This window comes from Caloenas nicobarica, chromosome 31 (assembly GCF_036013445.1).
Source record: "Caloenas nicobarica isolate bCalNic1 chromosome 31, bCalNic1.hap1, whole genome shotgun sequence".
Lineage (NCBI taxonomy): Eukaryota > Metazoa > Chordata > Aves > Columbiformes > Columbidae > Caloenas > Caloenas nicobarica.
The window spans coordinates 1,892,833-1,915,356 of NC_088275.1; the positions used below are offsets into that span (position 1 = coordinate 1,892,833).

Below are 22,524 nucleotides of genomic sequence, written 5' to 3' on the forward strand. Positions count from 1 at the left end.
CGGAGTGGGCGGGCCGGGTATGGGCGTGTCCTGTGGTGGGCGTGTCCTGTGGTGGGCGTGTCCTGGGATGGGCGAGTCCTGGGATGGGTGCGTCCAGGGGCAGGGGGCGTGTCCTGGGGTGGGCGTGTCCTGGGGGTGGGCGTGTCCTGGGATGGGCGAGTCCTAGGATGGGCGTGTCCGGGGGGCAGGGGGCGTGTCCTGGTGTGGGCGTGTCCTGGTGTGGGCGTGTCCTGGGGTGGGCGTGTCCTGGGGTGGGCGTGTCCTGGGGTGGGCGTGTCCTGGGGTGGGCGTGTCCTGGGGTGGGCGTGTCCCGGAGTGGGCGTGTCCCGGAGTGGGCGTGTCCCGGAGTGGGCGTGTCCCGTGTGGGCGTGTCCCGGGCGGCGGGCGATGGCGGTTCTGGCGGTTCCGGCGGTTCTGGCGGCGCTGGCGGTTCTGGCGGCGCTGGCGCTGCTGCAGCGTTCGCTGCGGCCGCACCTCTGGGCCGACCTGGCGTTCGCGGTCCGGGCCGCGCGGTGCCGGCGCCGGGCGATGCGCGGCGGGGGCGGCCTGGCCGCCCGGTTCCTGCGGGCGGCGCGGGAGGCGCCGGCGCGGCCGTTCCTGCGGGCGGCGGGGGGAACGGAGCCCTACGCGGGGGCGGCGCGGCGGGTGGCCCGGGTGGCCAACGCGCTCCGGCGGCGGCCGCTGCCCGGCGGGGGGGAGCTGGGCCCCGGGGTGACCGTGGGGCTGCTGGTGGGGAACGAGCCGCGGTTCGTGTGGGGCTGGCTGGGGCTGGCGGCGCTGGGGGCCCGACCCGCGTTCCTGGGCACGGCGCTGCGGCCGCCGGCGCTGCGGCACTGCCTGCGGGCCTGCGGGGCCAGGGCGCTGCTGGTGGCGGACGGTGAGCGCGGGGGGGGCACCGGCACCGGGGCAGCGCGGGCAGCGGGGCCGGGAGGCGCGGGAGCCGCCGCGGTCGGGACGGGAGCGGGGAAGGGCGGGGGGGGAGTGAACGGGGTGGGAGCGCGTCCGTGGGTACCGGGCATGGGAAAGGGGCCAGCGGGTGGGGGGTACCGGGGAAGTACCGGGGAAGTACCGGGCTCATGGGTTCTGGGGATGGCAAAGGATCCAGAGGATGCGCTGGTCCCGGCGGTACCGAGCCCGTGGTACCGGGGATGGGTTGGTCCCGGCGGTACCGAGCCCGTGGTAGCGGGGATGCGCTGGTCCCAGCGGTACCGAGCCCGTGGTACCGGGGATGGGTTGGTCCCGGCGGTACCGAGCCCGTGGTACCGGGGATGGGTTCGTCCGGGCGGTACCGAGCCCGTGGTACCGGGTGAGCTCTGCAATCTCCAGGGTGGTACCGGTGCCTCTGTGGGTGGCACGGGGGGGGATTTTCCGGGGGGGCTCCAGCGCTCCCCCCAGGCTGGGGGATCCAGACAGGGGGTGATGGGGACAAGCGGGTGTCCCCACGGGTCCCTCCTTTGTGCTGTGTGAGCCTCATTTGTGTCCCCTAAACCGGCCACATCCATCCTGTCCGGTCACCCCCGGTGGGGTCCATCTACCCCCCAGAACAGGGCTCGGTGGCAGCGGGGCAGCCCCGGCTGGGGGTGTCCCCAAGGGCTGGGGACACCCCCAATGTGGATGCCACCCCCACACAGCCCTGTCCCGCCAGCCCTGTTCACGGCGGTGGAGCCCATCCTGCCCAGCCTGCGGGAGGACGACGTGGCCGTGTGGGTGCTGGGGGGGGGTCCGTACCCCCCCGGCGTCCTGGCCTTGCAGGACCTGCTGGACGCAGCCTCTGAGGAGCTGGAGCCCGAGGACGTGTGGGAGCCCCAGGACATGAACGACACCTGTCTCTACATCTTCACCTCCGGCACCACCGGTGCGGGACGGGGACGGGGGGACGGGGTGACCCAGGCGAGCGGGTGGGGTCTCAATACCACCCCTCCGCCCCAACCAGGCCTCCCCAAAGCCGCCCGCATCTCCCACCTCAAGTCCATCATGTGCCTGAGCTTCTACGAGCTGGTCGGAGCCTCCAGCCGGGACGTGGTTTACCTGGCGCTGCCACTCTACCACATGGCCGGGTCCCTCCTGGGCATCGGCGGCTGCATCGGCATCGGTGAGCGGGGCCGGGGACCCCGTGGCGAAGCCGCTGGCGTTTCGGAGGGGGCTGATCCCCCCCCCGCGATCCTTTCCCCAGGGGCCACTTGTGTGTTGAAGGAGAAGTTCTCAGCCAGCCAGTTCTGGGATGATTGTCGCGCCGAGGGCGTCACCGTCTTCCAGTACATCGGGGAGCTGTGCCGCTACCTGGTCAACCAGCCGCCGGTCAGGGGGCGCGGGGGGCGGCACGGGGTGATCCGGGGGTGTCCCCAAAGCTGAGCCCGCGTCCCCGCAGCGCCCCGGGGAGCGGGAGCACGGGCTGCGGCTGGCGGTGGGCAGCGGCCTGCGCCCCGACGTCTGGCGGAGCTTCGTGCGGCGCTTCGGGGACGTCCGCGTGGTGGAGACCTACGGCATGACCGAGGGCAACGTCACCCTCTTCAACTACACGGGGACGCCGGGGGCCGTGGGGCGCAGCAGCTTCATCTACAAGGTGAGCGGGGCCGGGGAGGGGGGCGTTGTGCCCCGATCCCCCCGCCCCGTCCCTGACGCCCCCCGCCCCGGTCGCCCTCCGCAGCTCGTCTCGCCCTTCGAGATCGTGCGCTACGACGTGGCGCGGGGAGCGCCGGTGCGGGACGCGGCCGGGCGCTGCGTCCGCGTGCAGCCGGGTGAGTAGCGGCGATGGGGGGAACTTTTGGGGGTCCCCAGGGGTGCCCCCGTCACGCGGCCCCATCCCCACAGGCGAGACGGGGCTGCTGATCGCCCCGGTGAGCCCCCGCACCCCGTTCCTGGGCTACGCCGGCAGCCGGGAGCAGTCGGAGCAGAAGCTGCTGCGCGGGGTGTTCGCCGAGGGGGACACGTATTTCAGCACCGGGGACCTCATGGAGCAGGACAGGGACCAGTTCGTCCGCTTCCGCGACCGCACCGGGGACACGTACAGGTGGCAAAGGCCCCGCTGATGGGGGACACCCCCCAACGCTGCGCTGTGCAGCAGCCCCACGCACCCCATGGCGTAGCCACGGGGCGGCTCAGCCCCATCCTGCTCATCCCTGTCCCCCCCCCAGGTGGAAAGGCGAGAACGTGGCCACCACGGAGGTGGCCGAAGCCTTGGTGGCCCACGAGTCCCTGCAAGAAGCCACCGTGTACGGCGTCACCGTGCCAGGTACCGGTGCCCCCCGTCCCGCTGCGCTCCCGCTGCCCCCCCGGCCCGGCGGTGCCCCCCCCCAGCTCTGCCCTCGCCCCACAGGCCACGAGGGCCGCGCCGGCATGGCCGCGCTGGTTCTGCGTCCCGGCTGCCGCCTCGATGGCCCCGCGCTCTACCGGCACGTGGAGCAGCTGCTGCCGCCGTACGCGCGGCCCCGGTTCCTCCGGCTGCAGGTACCGGGGTGCCGGGGGCGCAGGGGGACGTGGGGCTCTGCGGGGACCCCCCCAACCTGCCCCACCGCCCTCCCAGGAGCAGCTGGAGATGACGGAGACCTTCAAGCAGCAGAAGATGCGGCTGGCGCGGGAGGGTTGTGACCCGGCGCGCGTCCCCGACCCGCTGTTCCTGCTGGACGAGGCCACCAGAGCCTACGTGCCGCTGGGCCCCGCGCTCTGGGAGCGCGTCCTGGACGGGCGGCTCCGCATTTAGACCGAACCCGCGGCCGTCCCGGCACCCGGCGCCGCAAAGCGCCCGCGTGTCCGTCCCACCAGCGCTGGGTGTCCCACGGGTCCCCGCGGCCGTCCTGCCACCCCCGGGTACCCAACGTCTGTCCCACGCGTCCCCACGTCTGTCCTGCGGGTCCCTGTGTCCATCCCCAGGTGCCCCATGGTGTCCCCATGTCCCCCACATTTGGGAGCCGGGGGGGGGGTGGTCGCGTCCCCATCCCTGGCCACCGGTGCCTTCCCCCCCCCGCTGGAGTCCCGCTCTTTGTAGGTACAAACACCCTTTTTTGGGTTGTTTTTTTGGTAAATAAACTCTTTTGTAGCAAATCTTGTCTCTGCCGCTCTGTCCCGTGGCGGGGGGGGGTCACCCATGGGGGGCTCTGGGGACACCGACGTCACCGTCCCCACGGGATCCCCCAAACCACCCCCCGATTCAACACACCAGCAGAAGTTATAAACGTTCCTTTATTAAACATCGCTCGCGAGTGATAAATATTACAAAGGTTTGTTTTTCTTTTAAATTTCATTTTTATCCTTTCGCCGGAAAAAAAAAAAAAAAAAAAAAATCGGCTCGTGATTCGCCGCTGCACCGAACCGGCTGCGCTTTCGTTAAACCGGGTCTCAAACGCGATGCAAAGGGGGGGAAAAAAAGAGGAAAAAAAAGAAAAAAAAAATCTTAAATTTGTGCAAAAGGGCCGGTTTGTTCCCCCACCCGCTCAGCTCGGCTCTGCATTCCCCCCCCCTTTAGGAGTTTTGTGTCTGGGGGGGTCATTTGTGGGTGACCCCCCCCCCTCCCAGTTTCTGGGCTCAGGTTGGGGGGAGTTTTGTCCCTTTTTTCTGAAAAAAAAAGGGGTTTTGGGGTATAGGAGGCGGCACTGGGGACAAACTGGGGGGACTGGGGGCCACAAAGCTCGGGCCTGATCCTGTCACCGAGAGCCCAGGGGGGGACACACACAAAGCTGGAGTGGGGACCCCCCCACCAACACCCCCCCCAAACCCTAAAGCAGCTTTTGTGCCGTTTCCCTGCAAAATGGAGATAAAATTTCACAAAATCCCCGGCAGGAATCCCACAAACAGGGCCTGAAATCCTGCGGAACGGGGCCTAAAATCTCACAGGTTTAGGCCAAAATCCTGCAGAACGTGGCCTAAAAATCTCACAGGTTTAGGCCAAAATCCTGCGGAACGGGGCCTAAAATCTCACAGGTTTAGGCCAAAATCCTGCGGAATGGGGCCTAAAATCTCACAGGTTTAGGCCAAAATCCTGCGGAACGTGGCCTAAAATCCCACAGGTTTAGGCCAAAATCCTGCGGAACGTGGCCTAAAATCTCACAGGTTTAGGCCAAAATCCTGCGGAACAGGACCTAAAATCCCACAGGTTTAGGCTAAAATCCTGCGGAACAGGGCCTAAAATCCCACAGGTTTAGGCTAAAATCCTGCGGAACAGGGCCTAAAATCCCACAAGTTTAGGCCAAAATCCTGCGGAACAGGGCCTAAAATCCCACAAGTTTAGGCCAAAATCCTGCAAATCCACAAATTGTAGCTGAAACTCTGCAAATCGGGCCTGAAATCCCACTGATTTGGGCCAGACTTCTGCAAATCAGGACCAAAATCCTGTAAATTTGGGCCTGAAATCCCACAAATCAGGGCCAATATTTCACCAATCGCGGCCAAAATGCCACCAATTTGGGCCAAATATGCCGAAAATTGGGACCTAAACCCAGCAAAATTTGCCCAAAAGCCCACAAATTTGGGCTAAAATTGCACAAATTTGCACCTGATGGTTCACAAATGGGGACAAAAATCCTGCAAATTTGGGCCTGATATCCTGCAAACTGGGCTTTCAATCCCACGAATTTGGACCTGATATTCCACAAATTGGGACCAAAATTCCCTCAAATCTGGGCCTGATATTCCACAACTCAATTGCAAAGCCCTGCAAATTTGCGCTGAAGTCCTCCAAATCAAGCCCCCCCCCCCTAAAAAAAAAATCCCCAAATTCAGACTCAAATCCCACAATTCAAGCCCGAAAAAAAAAATCCCCAAATTTGGGCTGAAATCCCCCAATCGAAGCCCAAAACTCCCCAAATTTGGGCTGAAATCCCCCAATTGAAGCCCGAAACTCCCCAAATTCGGGCTGAAATCCCCCAATTGAAGCCCAAAACACCCCAAATTCGGGCTGAAATCCTCAAATTTAGGCTGAACTCCCTCCAACTAGGCCCCAAATCCCTATTTTGTGGGTTTTTTGGGGGGTTTTTTGGTTGTTTTTTTTGGGGGGGGGGGGGGCGGGAACAGGAAGGAGGCCGCAGACCGCAGGTTGTTATAGATGTATATTGTATATATGCCAATGCAATAATAAAAACAGTGCAAATACAGTTACAGTTTATAATACTCGTCCCCCCCCCGGCCCCGCTCCCCCCGTGCTCAGCGCGCTGCTCCCGCCCCACCCCCCCCGCCCCCTCCCCACCCCAACCTCCCCCTCCAAATTTTTTATTATTAATTTTTTTTTTTTTTAATTTTTTTTTTTTTTTTTTTTTTTCTGGGACACCCCCTCCTGCCTCCGGGGCTGCTGGTGCCGCGGGGGGGTCCGAGTTTTGCGTGTGTGTGAAAGGCACAAGATTCGGGAGGTGGCCGCCGCCACCAGTGCATCGCCGGGACCCCCGGGGGGGGGTCACCGGTGTGTCCCCCCCCCTCCCTCCCTCCCAGCCCCATGTGTCCCCCCCCCCAAAACGCCGAGCCACCGGGACCCCCCCCTTTTTGCACTTTTTTCATGTCATACACACGAGGTCACACGAACGAGGACGTGACGACTTCCACAACACCCATGGCGAGGCGGGTTCGCTTCCCGGATTTTTTTTTTGTTGGTTTTTTGTTTTTTTTTTTTCTACACAATGTACAATTTTTTTAAAAATTTTTTCGTCCTTTTTTTATCATTTTTTATCTTTTTTTTTTTTTACCCTTTTTAAATTTTTTTTTTTTTTAATGTGTCAAGAAATAGCTTATATACACGAATGAGTCCTTGTTATAACATTTCGGCAGCAATATCATAAGCCAACGAAGGGCGAGGGGGGGGGTTAGAGGAGGGGCTGGGTTACGCCTTTGGAGGAACCAAAAAAAAAAAATTAAAACACCCCAAAAAAAATTAAAAAAAAAAAAACAAAACCAAAAAGCATCTTCACAAGCGGATCTACCCCTAAGCTGTAAAAGAAAGCGGGGGGAAAATATCCTTAAAAACGAAAAAAATAGAAGGAAAAAGGAGGATTTTCTACCGTATGTCACATCCTGGGGTGGGGGGGAGTGAGGGGGCTCAAGCCAAAAAATAAAAAATAATAATAATAATAATAATAAAAGTGTGAAACCTGCGCAGGCGGCTGCGGGTTCAGGGTGATTTTGGGGGGGGGGAGGGTGGGTGAAAAAAGGGTCCCCGTGTTTCCCCCTCCCCGGGGGTGAATTTCACTTATAGCACCATGAAGTCGGCGTCTTGTTCTCCATCGGTTCCCTCCGTCCGCGCCCCCCCCGGGTTGGGGGGGGGACACACGCGACATTAAGTATTGCACTTGGTTTTTTTTGTGGTTTTTTCGTATTTTTTTGTGTGGTTTTTTTCGTATTTTTTTTTTTAAAATGAATTTTAGAATTTTACCCGGTCACCTCGTACCGAGAACGGCACCTGATGAGGGACTCGGGGGGGGGTCGAGCATAATGAAGGGCCCTTTGTGGGGGGGGGTGAAGGACAAGCCGATGAATAAAAATAAAATAAACCAAATAATAAGCAAAAAACCTCAGGTTTATCCAACGATTCGTCAGCCGGGGGGGGGATAAAAGATTTGAAAAAGATCTCGGCGTCCTGGGGGGGCTTTGGGGGGGGGCGCGCCAGCTAAACAAGATTAAAAACCAAAAAAACCCCACAAAAATATATATATGTGTATATAGATACGTCGCTACGCTTTGCTAGCTTCCAAAACAAAACAAATTTAAAATTTTAAAACTTTTAAAAAACCAAAAGGCCCCCCCCGGGGTGGGGGGTCGGGGCACCCAGAGCCCTGGGGGGGGGTTAAGTGCTCATTGAATGGGGGGTGTCCCCATTGCAGGGGGGGCTTTTTGAGGAGAGACCCCCCCCCTCCCCAAATTGCACAAGAAAATTCTAATGTCTGGGGGGGGGGGGGGTGGGAATCAATTCATTAAAAAATATATATAATAATAATTAAAAAAAACCCCAAACGCAAAAAACTCGCAGGAAATTCCTTCCGGGCAAAGCGCCGTGGGGCGCGGGGGGGGGGAAATGTTGGGGTTTTTGGGGGGGTACAAGGAGGACAGAAGGGGGGGGCCAGAAGGGGGGGGCCCGTTAGTGTGGAGGTTAAGTGCAAATAAAGCGTTTTTTTGTTTTATTTTCTCAGACTTTTGGCGGCTTATTTTCTTGCTTTGGGTTCATTTCGTTCATTCCCGCCGTCCGGTGCCCCGCCCCCCGCCACCCCCCCGGCGCTGCCACCGTCCCCAACAGATCGGGGTGCGGAATGGGGGGGGGACTCACCGCGCCCGACGCCACCAGTTGCTCCCAGTCCGCACTGGGGGGGTCCCCGGGTGGCACCGACACCCCCCCCTGCGCCCCATGGGGTCCGTCCCGTAGCCAAAGCGGGGAGGGGGGGGTCCCGGCAGCGTCCCCCAAACCGGTGCCTGTGTCACCAAATAGGGATCGGCGTCCGTGGCTCCGTCCGGCGAGCGATGTGGGGGGGGGGTGGCCCCCCCAGTCCAGGCTCCATCGCCCCCCGATTCCCCCTTAAAAAACAAAATACGGTCGCTTAGAGCGGGTGCCCTAAAAGTCTCTGGAAAAAAGGAGGAGGGAAAAAAAAAAAGCAAAAATAAAGTTTAACCGTTCAGCAAAAAAAAAAAAAAAAAAAGGGGGGGGGGGGAACAAAAGAAACACAACACGATGAAAAATTCTATGCTTTGTCATTACAAAAAAAAAATAGCATAAACCAAGCGGGAACACACGGAGAGTGCTGAGCTCGAGCGGAGTTGTTCTGGAAGAAGTGACCTCTCGCTGCTAGAGAAACCCAACAAGTGAAGGTTTGGAAAAGGAACGGGTCGCTGAAGGTCTGAAATGGGCTTTTTTTTTTTTTCATTTCTTTTGTTTTTTTGTTTCTTTTTTTTGTCTGTTTTTTTGTGGTTTTTTTCTCTCTTTTTTTTTTTTTTGTGTGTGTGTCTTTTTTTTTTCCCCGTGTACGGTAGGCACCGGTACAGGCACGGCATGCGACGGAGGCGGGGGGGGGGACGCTCAGCAGGCGTTATTTCTGTCCGCTGATGGACTGCGATATAGAGCGGGGGGGGATCATATCCAACAGGTACTCGCGCTGCCGGTCCGCCAAACTCGACGCTTTGTGGCCTCCGATCCCGGCGTTCAGGTAGGCGATGTTAACACCTGGGCGGGGAGAGAGAAAAGTCACCCCCGCGGCATCGCTTCGCGCTATTCCCAAGGGATAATTTAACGCGAAATCACAGAATAGAACAGAATCGTTTCAGCTGGAAGAGACCCTCAGGATCATAAGCCAACTCTGGCGCTAACCATGTTCCTAAACCTCGTCTAAATGTTCGTTCAACCCCTCCAGGGATGGTGACTCCAGCACTGCCCTGGGCAGCCTGTTCCAACGCCCCACAGCCCTTTGGGGAAGAAATGACCCCAAATTTCCAACCTCAGCCTCCCCTGGGCACAATCTGAGGCCGTTTCCTCTCCCTGGCAGCGCTAAGCACCACCCTGCCAAGGGGCTTGTTATTAACAATTCTTATAATCGATAATTATTGCTGTTGATGGCGGCAGCGCTGGCCATGACGGTGCTTTTCCCCAACGCCCGCGACTCAAGAGGGATCCGAGCAAACCCAGGCAGATCTCTCTCAATGTGCCCGATGCAGCTCGGTGGACAGGGAGATCCCTCAAAAGAATAGAATAGAATAGTTTCAGTTGGAAAAGACCCTCAGGATCATCAAGTCCAACCACAATTAACTCACGCACTAACCCAGGTCCCCAAGAACCTCGTCTAAACGCCTTTTAGACCCCTCCAGGGATGGCGACTCCAGCACTGCCCTGGGCAGCCTGTTCCAATCCCCGACAGCCCTTTGGGGAGAAATTCTCCCAAATTTCCAACCTCAGCCTCCCCTTGAGGCCGTTTTCTCTGGTCCTGGCGCTTGTTCCTGGGGAGCAGAGCCCGACCCCCCCTGGCTCCAAGCTCCTTTCAGGCAGGTCAGAGATCAGAAGGTCTCCCCTCAGCTCCTGTTCTCCAGCCGAACTCCCAGCTCCCTCAGCCGCGGACGCAGCGGGATCGCGAACAGGGGCGGCAATAAATCCCCCTCCCCGAAACGAAGGCGCGGTGCCGGGGGGACGTTACCTGGCATGCCGAGGAGCCCGCCCGCCACGGAGAGCTGCGGCGCCTGCGCGAAGTTGGAGAGCATGGAGCGGGCGGAGGTGGGGATGCCGCGCTGCAGCGCGCCCTGCGGCTGCGGAGCCTGGGGAACGGGAGGACAAGAGGTGGTTGGAAAGCAGCGGGATCGCCCCCCCGGGCGGGGGGAACGATCGGTCGCGGGGTTTGGCCCCTAAGGGTCGCTCACCTGCCGGAGCGTGTGGTGCCGCATGATGTTGTCCTGTTTGCTGACGCTGGAGACGGCGGGAGCCGCGGTGGGGGACAGGGCTGCCTGCTGCTGGAGCCGCTGCTCGATCTCCTGGGAGAGAACCAGAGGCATCCTCAGAGACACACAATCGTTTGGGTTGGAAAAGCCCCTGGAGATCGTGGAGTCCAAGCCCTGGCCCTGAGAACCTCTTCTCTGTGTAGTTTCAACCCCTCCAGGGATGGCGACTCCAGCACTGCCCTGGGCAGCCTGTTCCAACACCCCACAGCCCTTTGGGGAAGAAATTCTCCCAAATTTCCAACCTCAACCTCCCCTGGCGCAACTTGTGGCCGTTTCCCCAGCTCCCTCAGCCGCTCCCATCACACTTGTGCTCCAGCCCCTTCCCCAGCTCCGTTCCCTTCTCTCAACTCGCTCCAGCACCTCAAGGCCTTTCTCGTTGTGAGGTGATCCCGCCACCCCTGGGGCCGCCGTTTTGAGCCCTGAGGTGATTTTGGTGCCGCCACTTCGTGTTTTGAGGTGATTTTGGTGCCGCCATTTTGCGTTTTGAGGTGACTCTGGTGCCACCATTTTGAGCCCTGAGGTGATTCTGGGGCCGCCATTTTGAGCCCTGAGGTGATTCTGGCACCATTTTGAGCCCTGAGGTGATTCTGGGGCCGCCATTTTGAGCCCTGAGGTGACTCTGGTGCCACCATTTTGAGCCCTGAGGTGATTCTGGCGCCATTTTGAGCCCTGAGGTGATTCTGGGGCCGCCATTTCGAGCCCTGAGCTGTGGCCCCAAAGCCGCCCCCAGGATTCGCGGTTTTCCTCCCCACTCCCAGCGCAGGGACGGTCACTGCCCTGGGCCTGCTGGCCACACCGGTGCTGCACCCACTTGTCACAAACAGCCCAAAGCCTCTTTTTGCCCCAGAACAGGCAGGTCCTGTTTGTCAGCAGTCAGATCCTACTTCATGTTTAGTTTTGTGTTGTTTTGTTTTTTCTTCAGTTACAAAATGATGATTTCTAGTTTATTTTACCCCAGGGCCTCTAAACAAGTTCTCCAACACCAACTTATCACGGGATTTCAGCAAATCCCCCCCATTCCAGAGATAAGTGAGTGGGGAGCAGGACGTTAAGTGTAACCCCTGCTACCACAGGGTCACCGGAGCAGATCACACAGGGTCACATCCAGGCGGGTTCAAATGTCCCCAGAGGAGACTCCAAACCGCTCTGGGCAGCCTGGTCCAGGCTCCGGCACCTCAAAGCACCGAAGTTTCTCCTCACGTTCGGGTGGAAATTCCCGTGTTTCAGTCTGTGCCCGTCGCCCCTCGGCCTGTCGCTGGGCAGCACTGAGCAGAGTCTGGTCCATCCTCTGCCACCCACCCTGAGATATTGGTCCCATCAACCAGGCCCCTCTCAGCTCCTCCTCTCCCGCTGAACAGCCCCAGCTCTCTCAGCCTTTCCAGACCCCTCAGCATCTTCGCGTCCCTGCGCTGGGCTCTCTCCAGCAATTCCTTGCCCCTTCTTAAACTGGGGAGCCCAGAACTGCTCCCAGTAACTTCAAATGCAGCAACTAACCCAGCGAAAAGCCGCAGGTGCTCAGAGCAGGTTCCCGGAGCCCGGGGAAGCAGCTCCAGGCTCCGCAGCCCACGGAGGAGCCGTGAACTTGCCTGCTCCTGCTGCAAAGCTTTCACGAAGGCGTTTTTCAGCCGGTTAGTGTGCTCGGCCTTCAGCGCCTTCTTCTGGTTGGAAGTCATGCACTGCTCGCACAGGATCTTCCCGTTCTTCTCCTGCTTCCAGTGCGGGGTGAAGTCGGTGCGGCACTGGGCGCAGACGAAGGGCTCCACGCGCAGGAGGGACGCACAGCTTTTCCCTGGGGATCGCCACGAAACAGGAGTTTAGGTGGGAAAACGGGACGATTTCCCCCCAGCCCCGTGTTCTCACGCCACCCGGGAACGACAGCGACGGGAGCACACTGGAGCCCCCCGTCCGCAGGGAGCCGTGGCGAGGAGCAGAGTCTAGAGCTGCGTAAGAGCAGGAGCTGTTCTCACAGCCTGCCAAGCCGCGTGTTTTGCCATTTTGCAAAAAAATAAAATAGAATAGAAGAGGCTGGGTTGGAGGGACCTTCCCAGCTCATCCAGTGCCCCCCCTGCCATGAGCAGGGACATCTGCACCAGCACCAGCTCAGGTTGCTCAGAGCCCCGTCCAGCCTGGCCTGGGATGTCTCCAGGGATGGTTCATCCACCGCCTCTCTGGGAACCTGGGCCAGGCTCTCACCACCCTCGTTGTTAAAAAATTTCCTTATATCCAGCCCGAATCTTTTAATTTAAAACCATCACCCCTTGTCCTATCACAACAGGCCCTGCTCAAAAGTCTGTCCCCATCTTTTAAGTCCAGAAAGGCCGCACTAAGGTCTCCCCGGAGCTTCTCTTCTCCAGCTGAACACCCCAACTCTCTCAGCCTGTGCTCCCATTTCTGTGTCCTGCTCTCCATGCCCACCCTGCGCTGAGAGCTCGATCGAAGCCCCTCAGGAGGGGACTCAAAGAAGACAGCAGAGGGGAGCACAATGAACGCGGCGACGGGGGAAAACCAGCTCACCTTGGCTGTCGATAACGCTCTGCACCACCTCCTCCAGCCCCACCATGTAGATGAACTCGCTGTTGGCCGCGCTGGGTAAGAAATGCAGGAGGGGAGCGGGCGGTTTGGGGGGCGGGATCTCCAGCAGCGTCTTTTCCAGCTGCTTGCGCAGGGCGAGCTTGGCGGCCGCCTGCGAGTTGGCCGCGTCGTTCAGAGCGCTGGGGCTGGGGAGTGGAGACGAGACCCTGTTCACGCTGCCGGGCTGGATGTGAGAGGCAAGGTTCATATAGATGGCTGAAGACGACGTGCGCTGGCAAGGAACAGAAGAACTTGATTGCTGGAGAGGAAGAGGAGAGGAGGATTAATACAGAAAATTAACACAGTCCCTGAGTCGAGCTCAGCGCCTCAGCTAACCCGGATGAGCCAGATCGCCTTCTCGCAACCGTCTGCCTTTAGGTATCATCTGCAAACGTTCCCGAAATGACCTGGGGAGACAAGAGCCACGCCGGGCGCTCGTCTCGGCCCCTACGATTAAGCCATCGGTGCCGAGGAGCCCCCGGTTCACCGGAATGGGCAGGAGGAGTTTGGAGCAGCCCGGGGAATTTGGCAGGTGAGGGTCCCGGTGTCGGCCCCGCCAATTTCTGCTCCTCCGCTCCCGATTTTCAGTTCCCTCCTCTTCCGTCACCAGCAGCTTTATTCTGCGTCCTCCGGTCGCTGGGACGCGCAGGACCCTCTAGCACGTGACGGTGGCAAAGCACAAAGATTTTTGCTGACCCAAGGATGCAGCTTTCGCAGTTTTTTTGCGATAAAAAAACCTCTTTCAGGGCCAGCTTGTCACCCAGCCCCCCTGTTTCTCAGAGTACGAACGAACCTGCTCGGCGACTGAAACAGGGTCAGCTACCAAAGCTCGGGGGACGCGGTCGTGTCAATCGAGAATAACACCCAGGAGATAAAAAAAGAAAACTGGGGCAAACTGATTGAAGGCTGCTAACGCTTGGCTGATTGGGAAAAAAAGGAAAAAACAGAAAAGGAAGAAAAGCTAATCCCAAAGCAGCTAGTGGAATGTAGGCCCGGGAAAATTAATGGCAGAGATGATCAGGGATGCAGATTTAAATAAGCAGACGATGAATTAACACCAATGAACCTACAACTCTTCTGTAAAAGTAGTTGGTTGGGGTTTTTTCCATCAAACACATAATTCGTTTGACAGTTGCTTAGATGCAAGACTTTCAGATTGCTGGGTGGTCGCGTTTATGATTTACAAACTGGCACTATACTGTCGTTAGGACAGATTAAATGTCTTAAGAACTGGTGACAAACCCTAGTAGTCATTAAGAGGGGTCGTTAATCTGGGCCCGTGTGCTGGACGAGGAACAGAGAGGGACCCAGCGAAAGGTTTGAGGGCGGCGCCAGAACTGGGACGCGTTATTGTTGTTCTTCTCCGTTTCCAGTCTTCGCCGTCCAACTTCCAAAAGTCAAACGAAGTGATCTAAGCGTCCTCGACTTCAGGGACCCCACCACCCTTTGGTGGCTCCGCAACGGTGGGTTTTTCATTATTTCTCATTCCATTCTTCCACAGAGGTCAAACACACCTTGTCTTTGGCCACATTTGGAGACATTTCCACCTGACGTCCTCACGCCGAGCTCAGACCCGCAAGGCATTTCCTATTTTCCCTTTTCATTAATCCCGTCGGGCAACCACGCGCAAAGACGGCGCCAAGCGAGGGACCTACCGGCTGGTAGTTGATGGCTGGATTCATGCTCGGAGTTGTGGTGCGGATGAGACCGGGTTTAGGAGGAACCCGCTGCCCTTGGAGCTGGGCCGGGTTCGGAGCGATCACGCGCTGCGACATGAGCATATGGGGCAGAGTCGTGTTTGTGGCAGACCTAATGACGCTGTGACCCTGCAGAGAAAGGAAACGAGAGATGAATTTTTTTTTAATTAAAAAAAAGAGTCGAGGCAAAGCAGAACGCTGAGCTCCCCATTTATCTGTAATTCAAGCTGCCTTCTAACACAAGACACCGCTCAAAGTACTTAACTTTTCCTCTAATTTTAAATAATCACAGAAATTTTGCCGGGCAGGAGGCAAGTTTAACTTGTCCCAAGTTAAAATACAGCTCCCCGGGAAGAGGATGGACCCCAGGATCCAGGCAGGGACGTTTCGGGAGTTCATCCTCACATTTATGACCCACCTTTGCGCTCAAAACAAGGATGATTCGATCAATATGGACAAGCGCGATGGGGAAAGAAGGGATTAAATAACCCAAAAAGGCGGCTGTTTGCCAGCTGCATGTTGTTATTAAAACCAGAATTCAGACCGGTGCCCGAGTGCAAAGTGAAATAGTTGCGGGAGTCCTGATGAAAAGAGAAGACGCCGAGACGTTGCGAAGCTCCATCGCGGGCACTCAAACGTGACACGGGGATTGGAAAGACCTGAGCACAAGCTAAGCCAGGGCTTGACCTACCTAAGCCTGTCCTAAAGCTCAGCTCAGAGCCTCAGCAGCCCTGAGAACAGCACCATGCGGCGGGACAGGTAGAAAAGCTCAATTTTTTGTGAAAGACAACTGTAAAACATTAAACACTTCCCATCTGACAATCTCTCTCTCCTCTTCCCCTCTTTTTTTTGTTTTCGAAGCTTGTTCTGCATGGGGTTCTTCACAAGGAACCTCCACAAGGGCCGAGCGAATGTGTTTCCTCCTCCCCAAATCCTGTTTCCTTCACCAGCCCCGTCCCACGGCAAAGCCACCATAGACCTGACCCCACATCGTCGCCATAACCAAGAAAACAAACGCCACAAACAGAGGAGTTAACGGAGGGAGCGAAGATCGGCGAGACTGAAATGAAGAGTCTTCGGAGAGAACGCTAAGGGTGGGGGGATCTTTCGAGGTCCCTTCCAATCCCTGACATTCTGCGATTCTAATTCACAGCGCCGCTCAGAAAAAGCCCCTCGGTTGGGCTCGCACGCGACAGATCCGTTTGTTCTAAAGCCAAACGCGTGGCGTCGTGAGGAAAGCGATCGCGTTTCGCCCCGCGGAGGGGACGGCTCACCTGTAATGTCCTCAAGTTCTGAGGCTCGACCCCCTGAGCTCCGGGCCTGGAGGGCAGTTTGGACAGGCCCTGCTGTCCCACATGCGCGGGCGACGGTTGCACGATAGACGCCGCGTTCTGGACAACCGGAGTCTGGATTAGAGAGAAAATGAGAAAATGGCATCAGGGCTGGGCGCTCCGAAAGGAAAGGTGGCGCAGAACAAGCCTCCTCCGCGTTACACCCCGAAAATAAGACAGGGGCTTCTATTAATTTTTGTGCTAGGGCTTATTTTCCGGGGGTGTCCTATTTTTCCATGAGCAATCTATTCTTGAACAAAAAAATCAATGTTTATTCAAATATTCCATCGTGAATTCCTTGCGACTCTGTTCCCTTTTTGCCAACCCTTGTTTTGGGTCTCATGGGGTCTTTTGAATGCGATTCTGCTTTTCTTGGTGAAGGGTCTGTCTGTCCTGCTGCATTAATTGCCAATTAATTGTACTTTTTTGCAAGCCTGGGTACTATTTAAATTTACTTTTTTTTAATGAGCTGTAACTAGGGCTTATTTTTGGAGCCGGGCTTGTATTTCGAGCATCCTGAAAAATCACACTAGGGCTTATTTTTTGGGTAGGGCTTATTTTCGGGGAAATGGGGTACATCAAATATTAATACTTCAGAGCTGCAGAAATGGATCTTCCCAGCCGACCCTGAGGGTAACGAGGTGGGATGGGCTGTGGGTTTGGTACAGAAACATCACCCGGGAGCACAGAACGAGCGCCTGTCCCAAACGTGGGGTAAAAAGGTCCGAGGGCAGAGTCAGTGTTTGGCGTTTGCCCATGATCGGGCGTCTGCGAGGCCAATTTCCTTCCCCAAACCCCATCCAGCCCTCAGAGCTTCACCTTCTGCACCACGTTCTCCTTTTGCAGCTGACTTTGCCTCAGTTTCTTCAGCAACACCAGCCTGGCCTCCTCCAGCCGGAGCTCGTCCCGGAGCTGCTTGATAAGCTGCTGGCGCTCCTCGAGGCTTTTCCCCTGCGAAAACGCAGAAAATCGGGCAAAATTCCAAAAGCCAAAACCCGCCGCTGCACCTCGGCGGCGAGAGGGGGTTTGTAGCACAAATAAGCGACTACGCAACGCACACGGAAGTTACCGCGTTGCTGAGAAACCCCCTTGACTCCCAAATCCCTCAGAAAAGGGAGCAGCGCAAACCCCTCACCTTGAACATTTCCAGATTCGCTGCTTTAAGTCTTTCCTCCATGCGAGAGCTGGAACGGGGACTGGATGCCTCGTTATCGGAGAGGACAATTATATCGGGCGAGGGGGTTAATCGGCCCCTGTCCTGGTCGCTGAGGAAGACAAATTAAAAATAAGACCGAGGCACAACACAATTCCAGAAACCGCAGCGCAGCATCGCGGCTTTGGGACAGAAGAACTTCCATCCTCCTTTTCCAGAAGGGAAAAAGATTCATTGAAAGTATTTACTCAGCCGGGGTTGTTCTAAGCGCGGGGTGAGCGAACGCGGGATGCAAATCCCACCTGCGAGAGGAGCAGTCGGGCGTTGATAATTAATAATTAATAACCGAGCAGAGAGCAACGAGCGTCGCCGGGTGCTGAGATGAGAGGGGGCGATACCTCGGCCCGATATTGTTCAATACTTACTCGAAAAGATCATCACCCCTCGCGCGACGCTGGAGGTGAGGTAACCAAATCAAGCCGTAAATCCACATCATTAACATCAGTTTCTTTCTCCCTCCCAAAAAATAAGAGCCGAGAGGGGCCGCGCTGGCGCGGCACACGGGACGGACTCTCCCGTGCGACCCTTTTGCTCCAAATGGAGAGAAATGGGGTTTGCTGGAGCGGAGCGGTGATAGAAAGCAGGTGCGGAGGGCGCGAATCCGGAGAGCTGGAGGGAAGCCAAAGCTTCTCCTGGAAAGACTCATCTCACCAGCGCTCGGGCAGCGGCTTTTCAGGAGCTTTCTCAGGCTCAGTAGGAAAAAAACCCATTTATTTCTCCCTCACAGAGGCACCAGCGTCAGGTTTGAGGGCGACTGTCCGTGCACCTGCATCAAATCTGGCCTCCGGTTAAATAAAGGAACTTTTGTCGGTGCTAATAAAAAGTCCTGGCTGTAACGAGAGCCTCCTCCGCTCTGCCACCCGATTGTCGTGGCTTTTAACACTAAATGTATGGATGGAGGAAGAACAAAAATCTGTCTGCTTTTGGAGTGGAGAAGGAAAGGAAAAACAAGGAAAGAATAGCACTGGGCGCTTGCTGGGAGAGCAAAGGGACCTCGCAGACACCGGGGACGCTCCCCAGGCCAGCAAAATGTCCATTTCATTCCTGATTCGGGATATCCCGCCTGGCAGAGCCCGGGATTAACAACAGGCAAAGCTACAGACTCCGGTTATTTGGCACCTACCTCCTCCTGGCGCTCATATCCACCGGCTCGTCGTTAATGTTCTCCTTCCCCGGTCGCCCCGCAGTCCTGCCGTCCCCGTGCGGCCTCAGGCTCCCGTTGAGCTTTTCTTCGTAGACTTTCACCCCGTCCTGCTTCACCGGGAGCTCGTGCGGCACCTCGATGCCCGCGAGGTCTTTCCTCTTGAGCAGCGCCAGCATCTTCAAGCGCTCCATGGCCTCGTGTCCTTCCATCTTCAGCCTCTTGGCCAGGACGTCGTCCCGATCGTCCGCTTGGTCCAGGCTCCGTTTCAAGAGGTTCAAGCGCAGGGCGTCTTCTGTCATTCTGTCCATCCTGCGGGGTGATAGGAGGACACACGGTCAGTATCGCGGCTGCGGTTAGACCCGGTTTAACTCCCCCCGGGGAGCTCTGAGCCCAGCCTACCCCTCGGGGAGCGCCGGCCTCCCCCGCGCCGACGTGCCGTGACGTGCCACGACCTGCACGTTTTTAGTCCCCATCCTAAAGCGGCCCCCAACAGGGAGTTTCCCAAGCGCGAGGAAAAGTGAGAGCGGCCCTAAGCCCTCAAAAATGGGGCCGCGATCCCTCACTCAGCATTAAAACGCCACTCGAAAGGGGAGGCGGAAAAAAGCGGAGTGGTGCCGGGATGCGAGGGCAGCTCAGCCCTCGTCATCGGAGAGGACAATTATATCGGGCGAGGGGGTTAATCGGCCCCTGTCCTGGTCGCTGAGGAAGACAAATTAAAAATAAGACCGAGTCACAACACAATTCCAGAAACCGCAGTTCAGCATCGCGGCTTTGGGACGGAAGAACTTCCATCCTCCTTTTCCAGAAGGGAAAAAGATTCATTGAAAGTATTTACTTGGCCGGGGTCGTTCTAAGCGCGGGGTGAGCGAACGCGGGATGCAAATCCCACCCGCGAGAGGAGCGGTCGGGCGTTGATAATTAATAATTAATAACCGAGCAGAGAGCAATGAGCGTCGCCGGGTGCTGAGATGAGAGGGGGCGATACCTCAGCCCGATATTGTTCAATACTTACTCGAAAAGATCATCGCGCGACGCTGGAGACCAGGACAGAAACGTCGATGCTCCAAGCCTATCTCAACACAAATTGATTTTAAAAGGTCGCCCCGCAAAGGAAAACCTGCTCAGCTCCTTTTTGCGCCACGTGGGCCTAGTCTTAGTTTTTGCTAAGCCCGTCTGCGGGCTCAGCCGTGCCTCCAACGCTTCATTCGCGCATTTTGCGCTGTGATCTTTTCTTTTTCGCGCGGACCCGAGACACCGTTTGAGCCCCCGCTACCGTTCAGCACACGAATGCTGGGAACGAGCTCCCGAAACGCCAAAAAATCCCCCGGCGTGTGGTTTTTCTCCTGGTTTTAAGCTCTTGGGCGAAGGCGCAGACAGGAGCATCCCCACCCACGCTCCATCCAGGTGCAGAAATGCCCCGTGGCGAAGAAATGCAGGAAAAAAAGGGGAAAAGGAGCCGCAGAGCCCGTCCCAACCCCAACCCTTTGCTGATAAGAAACCAAAAATAATAAAAAGAAAAAAGCCAAGCGAGCTCCACCTGCAAACGAGGAAAGACCAGCTCGGCGAGGTCTTGACGTGCTGGGGATGGCGACGAATAACCGGGGGATGATTCGGAATGAAAACGCGGACGTTTTGGGGAGGGACGGTAAAAATCCAAGTGTTTTTTTCACCTGGCAGCTGGGGAATAATTCCACGCACTCCAGGCAGAAAGATGAGGCCAAACCAGGCAGATTTGGGGCATTTCTGCTCGGCCGCGCTCAGGTGAGCTCGTACGGCCCTTCCAAATCGAAATCAAGGCAAATTTCTGCCGGGAAAACGTTCTAAATCCCCTATAATTCCTCACCTCCCAAAACGCAGTCGTCGACTAGAACACCAATATGGTTTGAAGGGTACGAACCACGTCGGAGAAAACTTATTTTTTAGAAAAAAACGGGGTACAATGGCAAGAAAACAAACGCGAACCTGCGATATAATAGAAAAGAAAGTCCAACCACAGCCCCATCTTCCATATTCTCCATATTCAGGGTGAGCGCCGCCAAATTCTTTCGACTTGCCCGTCTGGTCTCTCCGCAAAGAATCGCACGTCGACGGCAACCAAATATAGCCGGGCAAGCACGGGCGAGACACCAAAACCGCCGCTTTCCGCCCCCAGCTTAAGAAGTGACCCCGGGTTAAATCGAAGCCAAATCGGGTTGTTTAAGACACGACGGGACGGCGAAAATTCTCACCGCGCCATCAGGTCACCCCGCGGGTTCTTCCCTTCGAAACGAGCTCCGCGTCGATGTATAAATTGAATATGTTGTTTAAAAAAAAACCCCGGATTACAGAGCTGGCGGCACCTCGATAAGCGACCTGAAGGGATTTCATGGAATTCTGGCTCCATGGTCAGAAACGTTGCGCCGCTTCGCGCACGTGGGGGTTTCACACGCTCGAAAGAAATGGAAAGCGCTGTTATCAGCACCAGGTAACGATTCTAAACAAAGCAAGAGCAGATTTTCCCCCCTTCCCCTCTTGGATTTTAACCACCTTTCCAAAGAAACCAGCCGCATTAACCAGACAGTCAGGGGATCATTTGAAATACCGTGTTTTCCTGAAAATAAGCCCTACCTCCAAAATAAGCCCTACCCAAAAATAAGCCCTAGCAGGATCTTTCAGGATGCTCGAAATACAAGCCTGGCTCCAAAAATAAGCCCTAGTTACAGCTCATTAAAAAAGTCAATTTAAATAGTGTCCAGGCTTGTAAAAAAGTAAAATTAATTGGCAATTAATGCAGCGGGACAGAGAGGGTCTGGAGAGTTATGATGATGTTCCAGAAGGTAACGACGTGACTGTATTTGAATAAACGTTGACTTCTTTGTTCGAGAATAATTGTCGCTCATGGAAAAATAAGACACCCCCTGAAAATAAGCCCTAACACATCTTTTGGAGGAAAAATCAATATAAGCCCGTCTTATTTTTGGGGAAACAGGGTTGAGCGACACAGGGAGATGAACCGCGAGACCAGCCCGGCCGCATCCTCCCAATTTTCTTGACGTTGGTTTTCTTGAAAACCTTCTCGGAATCCCAGAGCTTCGGCCGCCAAACCGGAGCACGCGTGGCACCAAACATTTAATTCTCCACCAACGGGAATTTCTCGATATAAAAGGACGAGTCACGGTTTCTTGGCGCACAGATGCTCTTCCCAAAGACTTCGGGTCTCCAGTTTTGACCCTCCAGCATCGCGGATCGACCCCGAACCTCCTTCTCCACGCGTTTCTACGCTTGAGATCTCCCCGCGGTTTGAACCCGGCGTTTTCCGGCACTGCCAGTTCCCGAGCTCGCCTTCATTTTTGGTTCCCGACGCCACGGACACGTCGTTCCGCGCGGGAAGGCGAGAGCATCGGTTTGTTACCTTCGGCATCCTCTATACGCTCCTGTAGCTTCAGGCGGTTTCGCTTCCCCGGCTCTCGAAAGACGGGTTTGCCGCTCCCAGACAAACAAAGCAGCAGCCTGATTTAAACACAACTGTTTTAAAAGCTGGAATGAGCGAGTTGGGCTAAAAAAAATGAATATTATAGTGGGGAAGCAAGTACGTCGAGGGAGGGGATGTACCCGGTTCGCAACGTGCAGCCTGGACGGATAAATATCCTGAGGAAGGTGGGATCGAACGACCGAAATCTGGTGGCATCAGAGTTTAATTCAACGGGAGTTTATTCAGGGAAGCCCCAGAAGGTTCCACAACCCTCTCCTGTCTTCCTTTTAGGGCTCCTCTGTGGCGTTAACCCACTTCAGTCTTCCCCGACTCCCGTGCGACCATCGTCCAGCTGCTATTTCCAGCCTCGGACTCTCCAGAGTTAATCGATGGGTTGCGATGAACGGGACGACGCGCGGCCAAGATGAAAAGCAGCGCAAGAAAACGCGCCGTCCCACCCGCCCGGCCGAGAAACAGCAGCGCCAGGAGGAAAATCTCCTCCCAGCTCCCTGGACGGGGCTTTCCCAGCATCAACCACGTGAAACGTGGATCGGCCGGGCCGGGACGCGCTCCGGGCGAGAGCCACGTTGCCTCTTTTCTTCCCCTTCGGACTCTCCGCATGAAGGATCTCGCTATCTGCCCCGAGGAATCTCCGCTCTGCCTCTTCTCCGAACCAGCCGAGGCTCCAAATTTTTGCGGCGTGCTCCAAAATCCCGCTGGCGACGCTCCTC

General features: G+C 56.7%; 2 protein-coding genes across 4 annotated transcripts in view; one reads left to right on the forward strand and one right to left on the reverse strand.

Moving 5' to 3' along the window:
* The first annotated feature begins 387 nt into the window (after positions 1-387).
* SLC27A3 (solute carrier family 27 member 3) lies at positions 388-3,988 on the forward strand. The gene is made up of 10 exons (XM_065653512.1): positions 388-877; positions 1,646-1,855; positions 1,934-2,092; positions 2,174-2,298; positions 2,369-2,563; positions 2,648-2,738; positions 2,812-3,010; positions 3,135-3,232; positions 3,317-3,447; positions 3,524-3,988. The coding sequence occupies exons 1-10, from the start codon at positions 388-390 to the stop codon at positions 3,698-3,700; spliced, it is 1,875 nt and encodes a 624-aa protein (XP_065509584.1). The 3' UTR covers positions 3,701-3,988.
* Positions 3,989-6,448: 2,460 nt separating this feature from the next.
* Positions 6,449-22,524, reverse strand: part of GATAD2B (GATA zinc finger domain containing 2B) — a 29,443-nt gene continuing 13,367 nt past the window's right edge. For all 3 annotated transcript variants that reach the window (XM_065653922.1, XM_065653923.1, XM_065653924.1), the window contains exons 2-11: positions 18,322-18,651; positions 17,121-17,250; positions 16,805-16,936; positions 15,929-16,060; positions 14,613-14,783; positions 12,901-13,216; positions 11,973-12,175; positions 10,309-10,419; positions 10,089-10,206; positions 6,449-9,127 (exon numbers count right to left, since the gene is read on the reverse strand). In XM_065653922.1, coding sequence (XP_065509994.1) covers positions 8,994-9,127; positions 10,089-10,206; positions 10,309-10,419; positions 11,973-12,175; positions 12,901-13,216; positions 14,613-14,783; positions 15,929-16,060; positions 16,805-16,936; positions 17,121-17,250; positions 18,322-18,650 — 1,776 coding nt within the window. In that variant the 5' untranslated portion in view covers position 18,651 and the 3' untranslated portion in view covers positions 6,449-8,993. The remainder of the gene's footprint in view (positions 9,128-10,088; positions 10,207-10,308; positions 10,420-11,972; positions 12,176-12,900; positions 13,217-14,612; positions 14,784-15,928; positions 16,061-16,804; positions 16,937-17,120; positions 17,251-18,321; positions 18,652-22,524) is intronic.

Coding starts and splice junctions, on each gene's coding strand:
- SLC27A3 (XM_065653512.1), top strand. CDS start 388: ATGGCGGTTCTGGCGGTTCCGGCGGTTCTGGCGGCGCTGGCGGTTCTG. Junction 2,299..2,368: donor ACCTGGTCAACCAGCCGCCG/GTCAGGGGGCGC, acceptor GCGTCCCCGCAG/CGCCCCGGGGAGCGGGAGCA. Junction 2,739..2,811: donor CTGCGTCCGCGTGCAGCCGG/GTGAGTAGCGGC, acceptor CCATCCCCACAG/GCGAGACGGGGCTGCTGATC.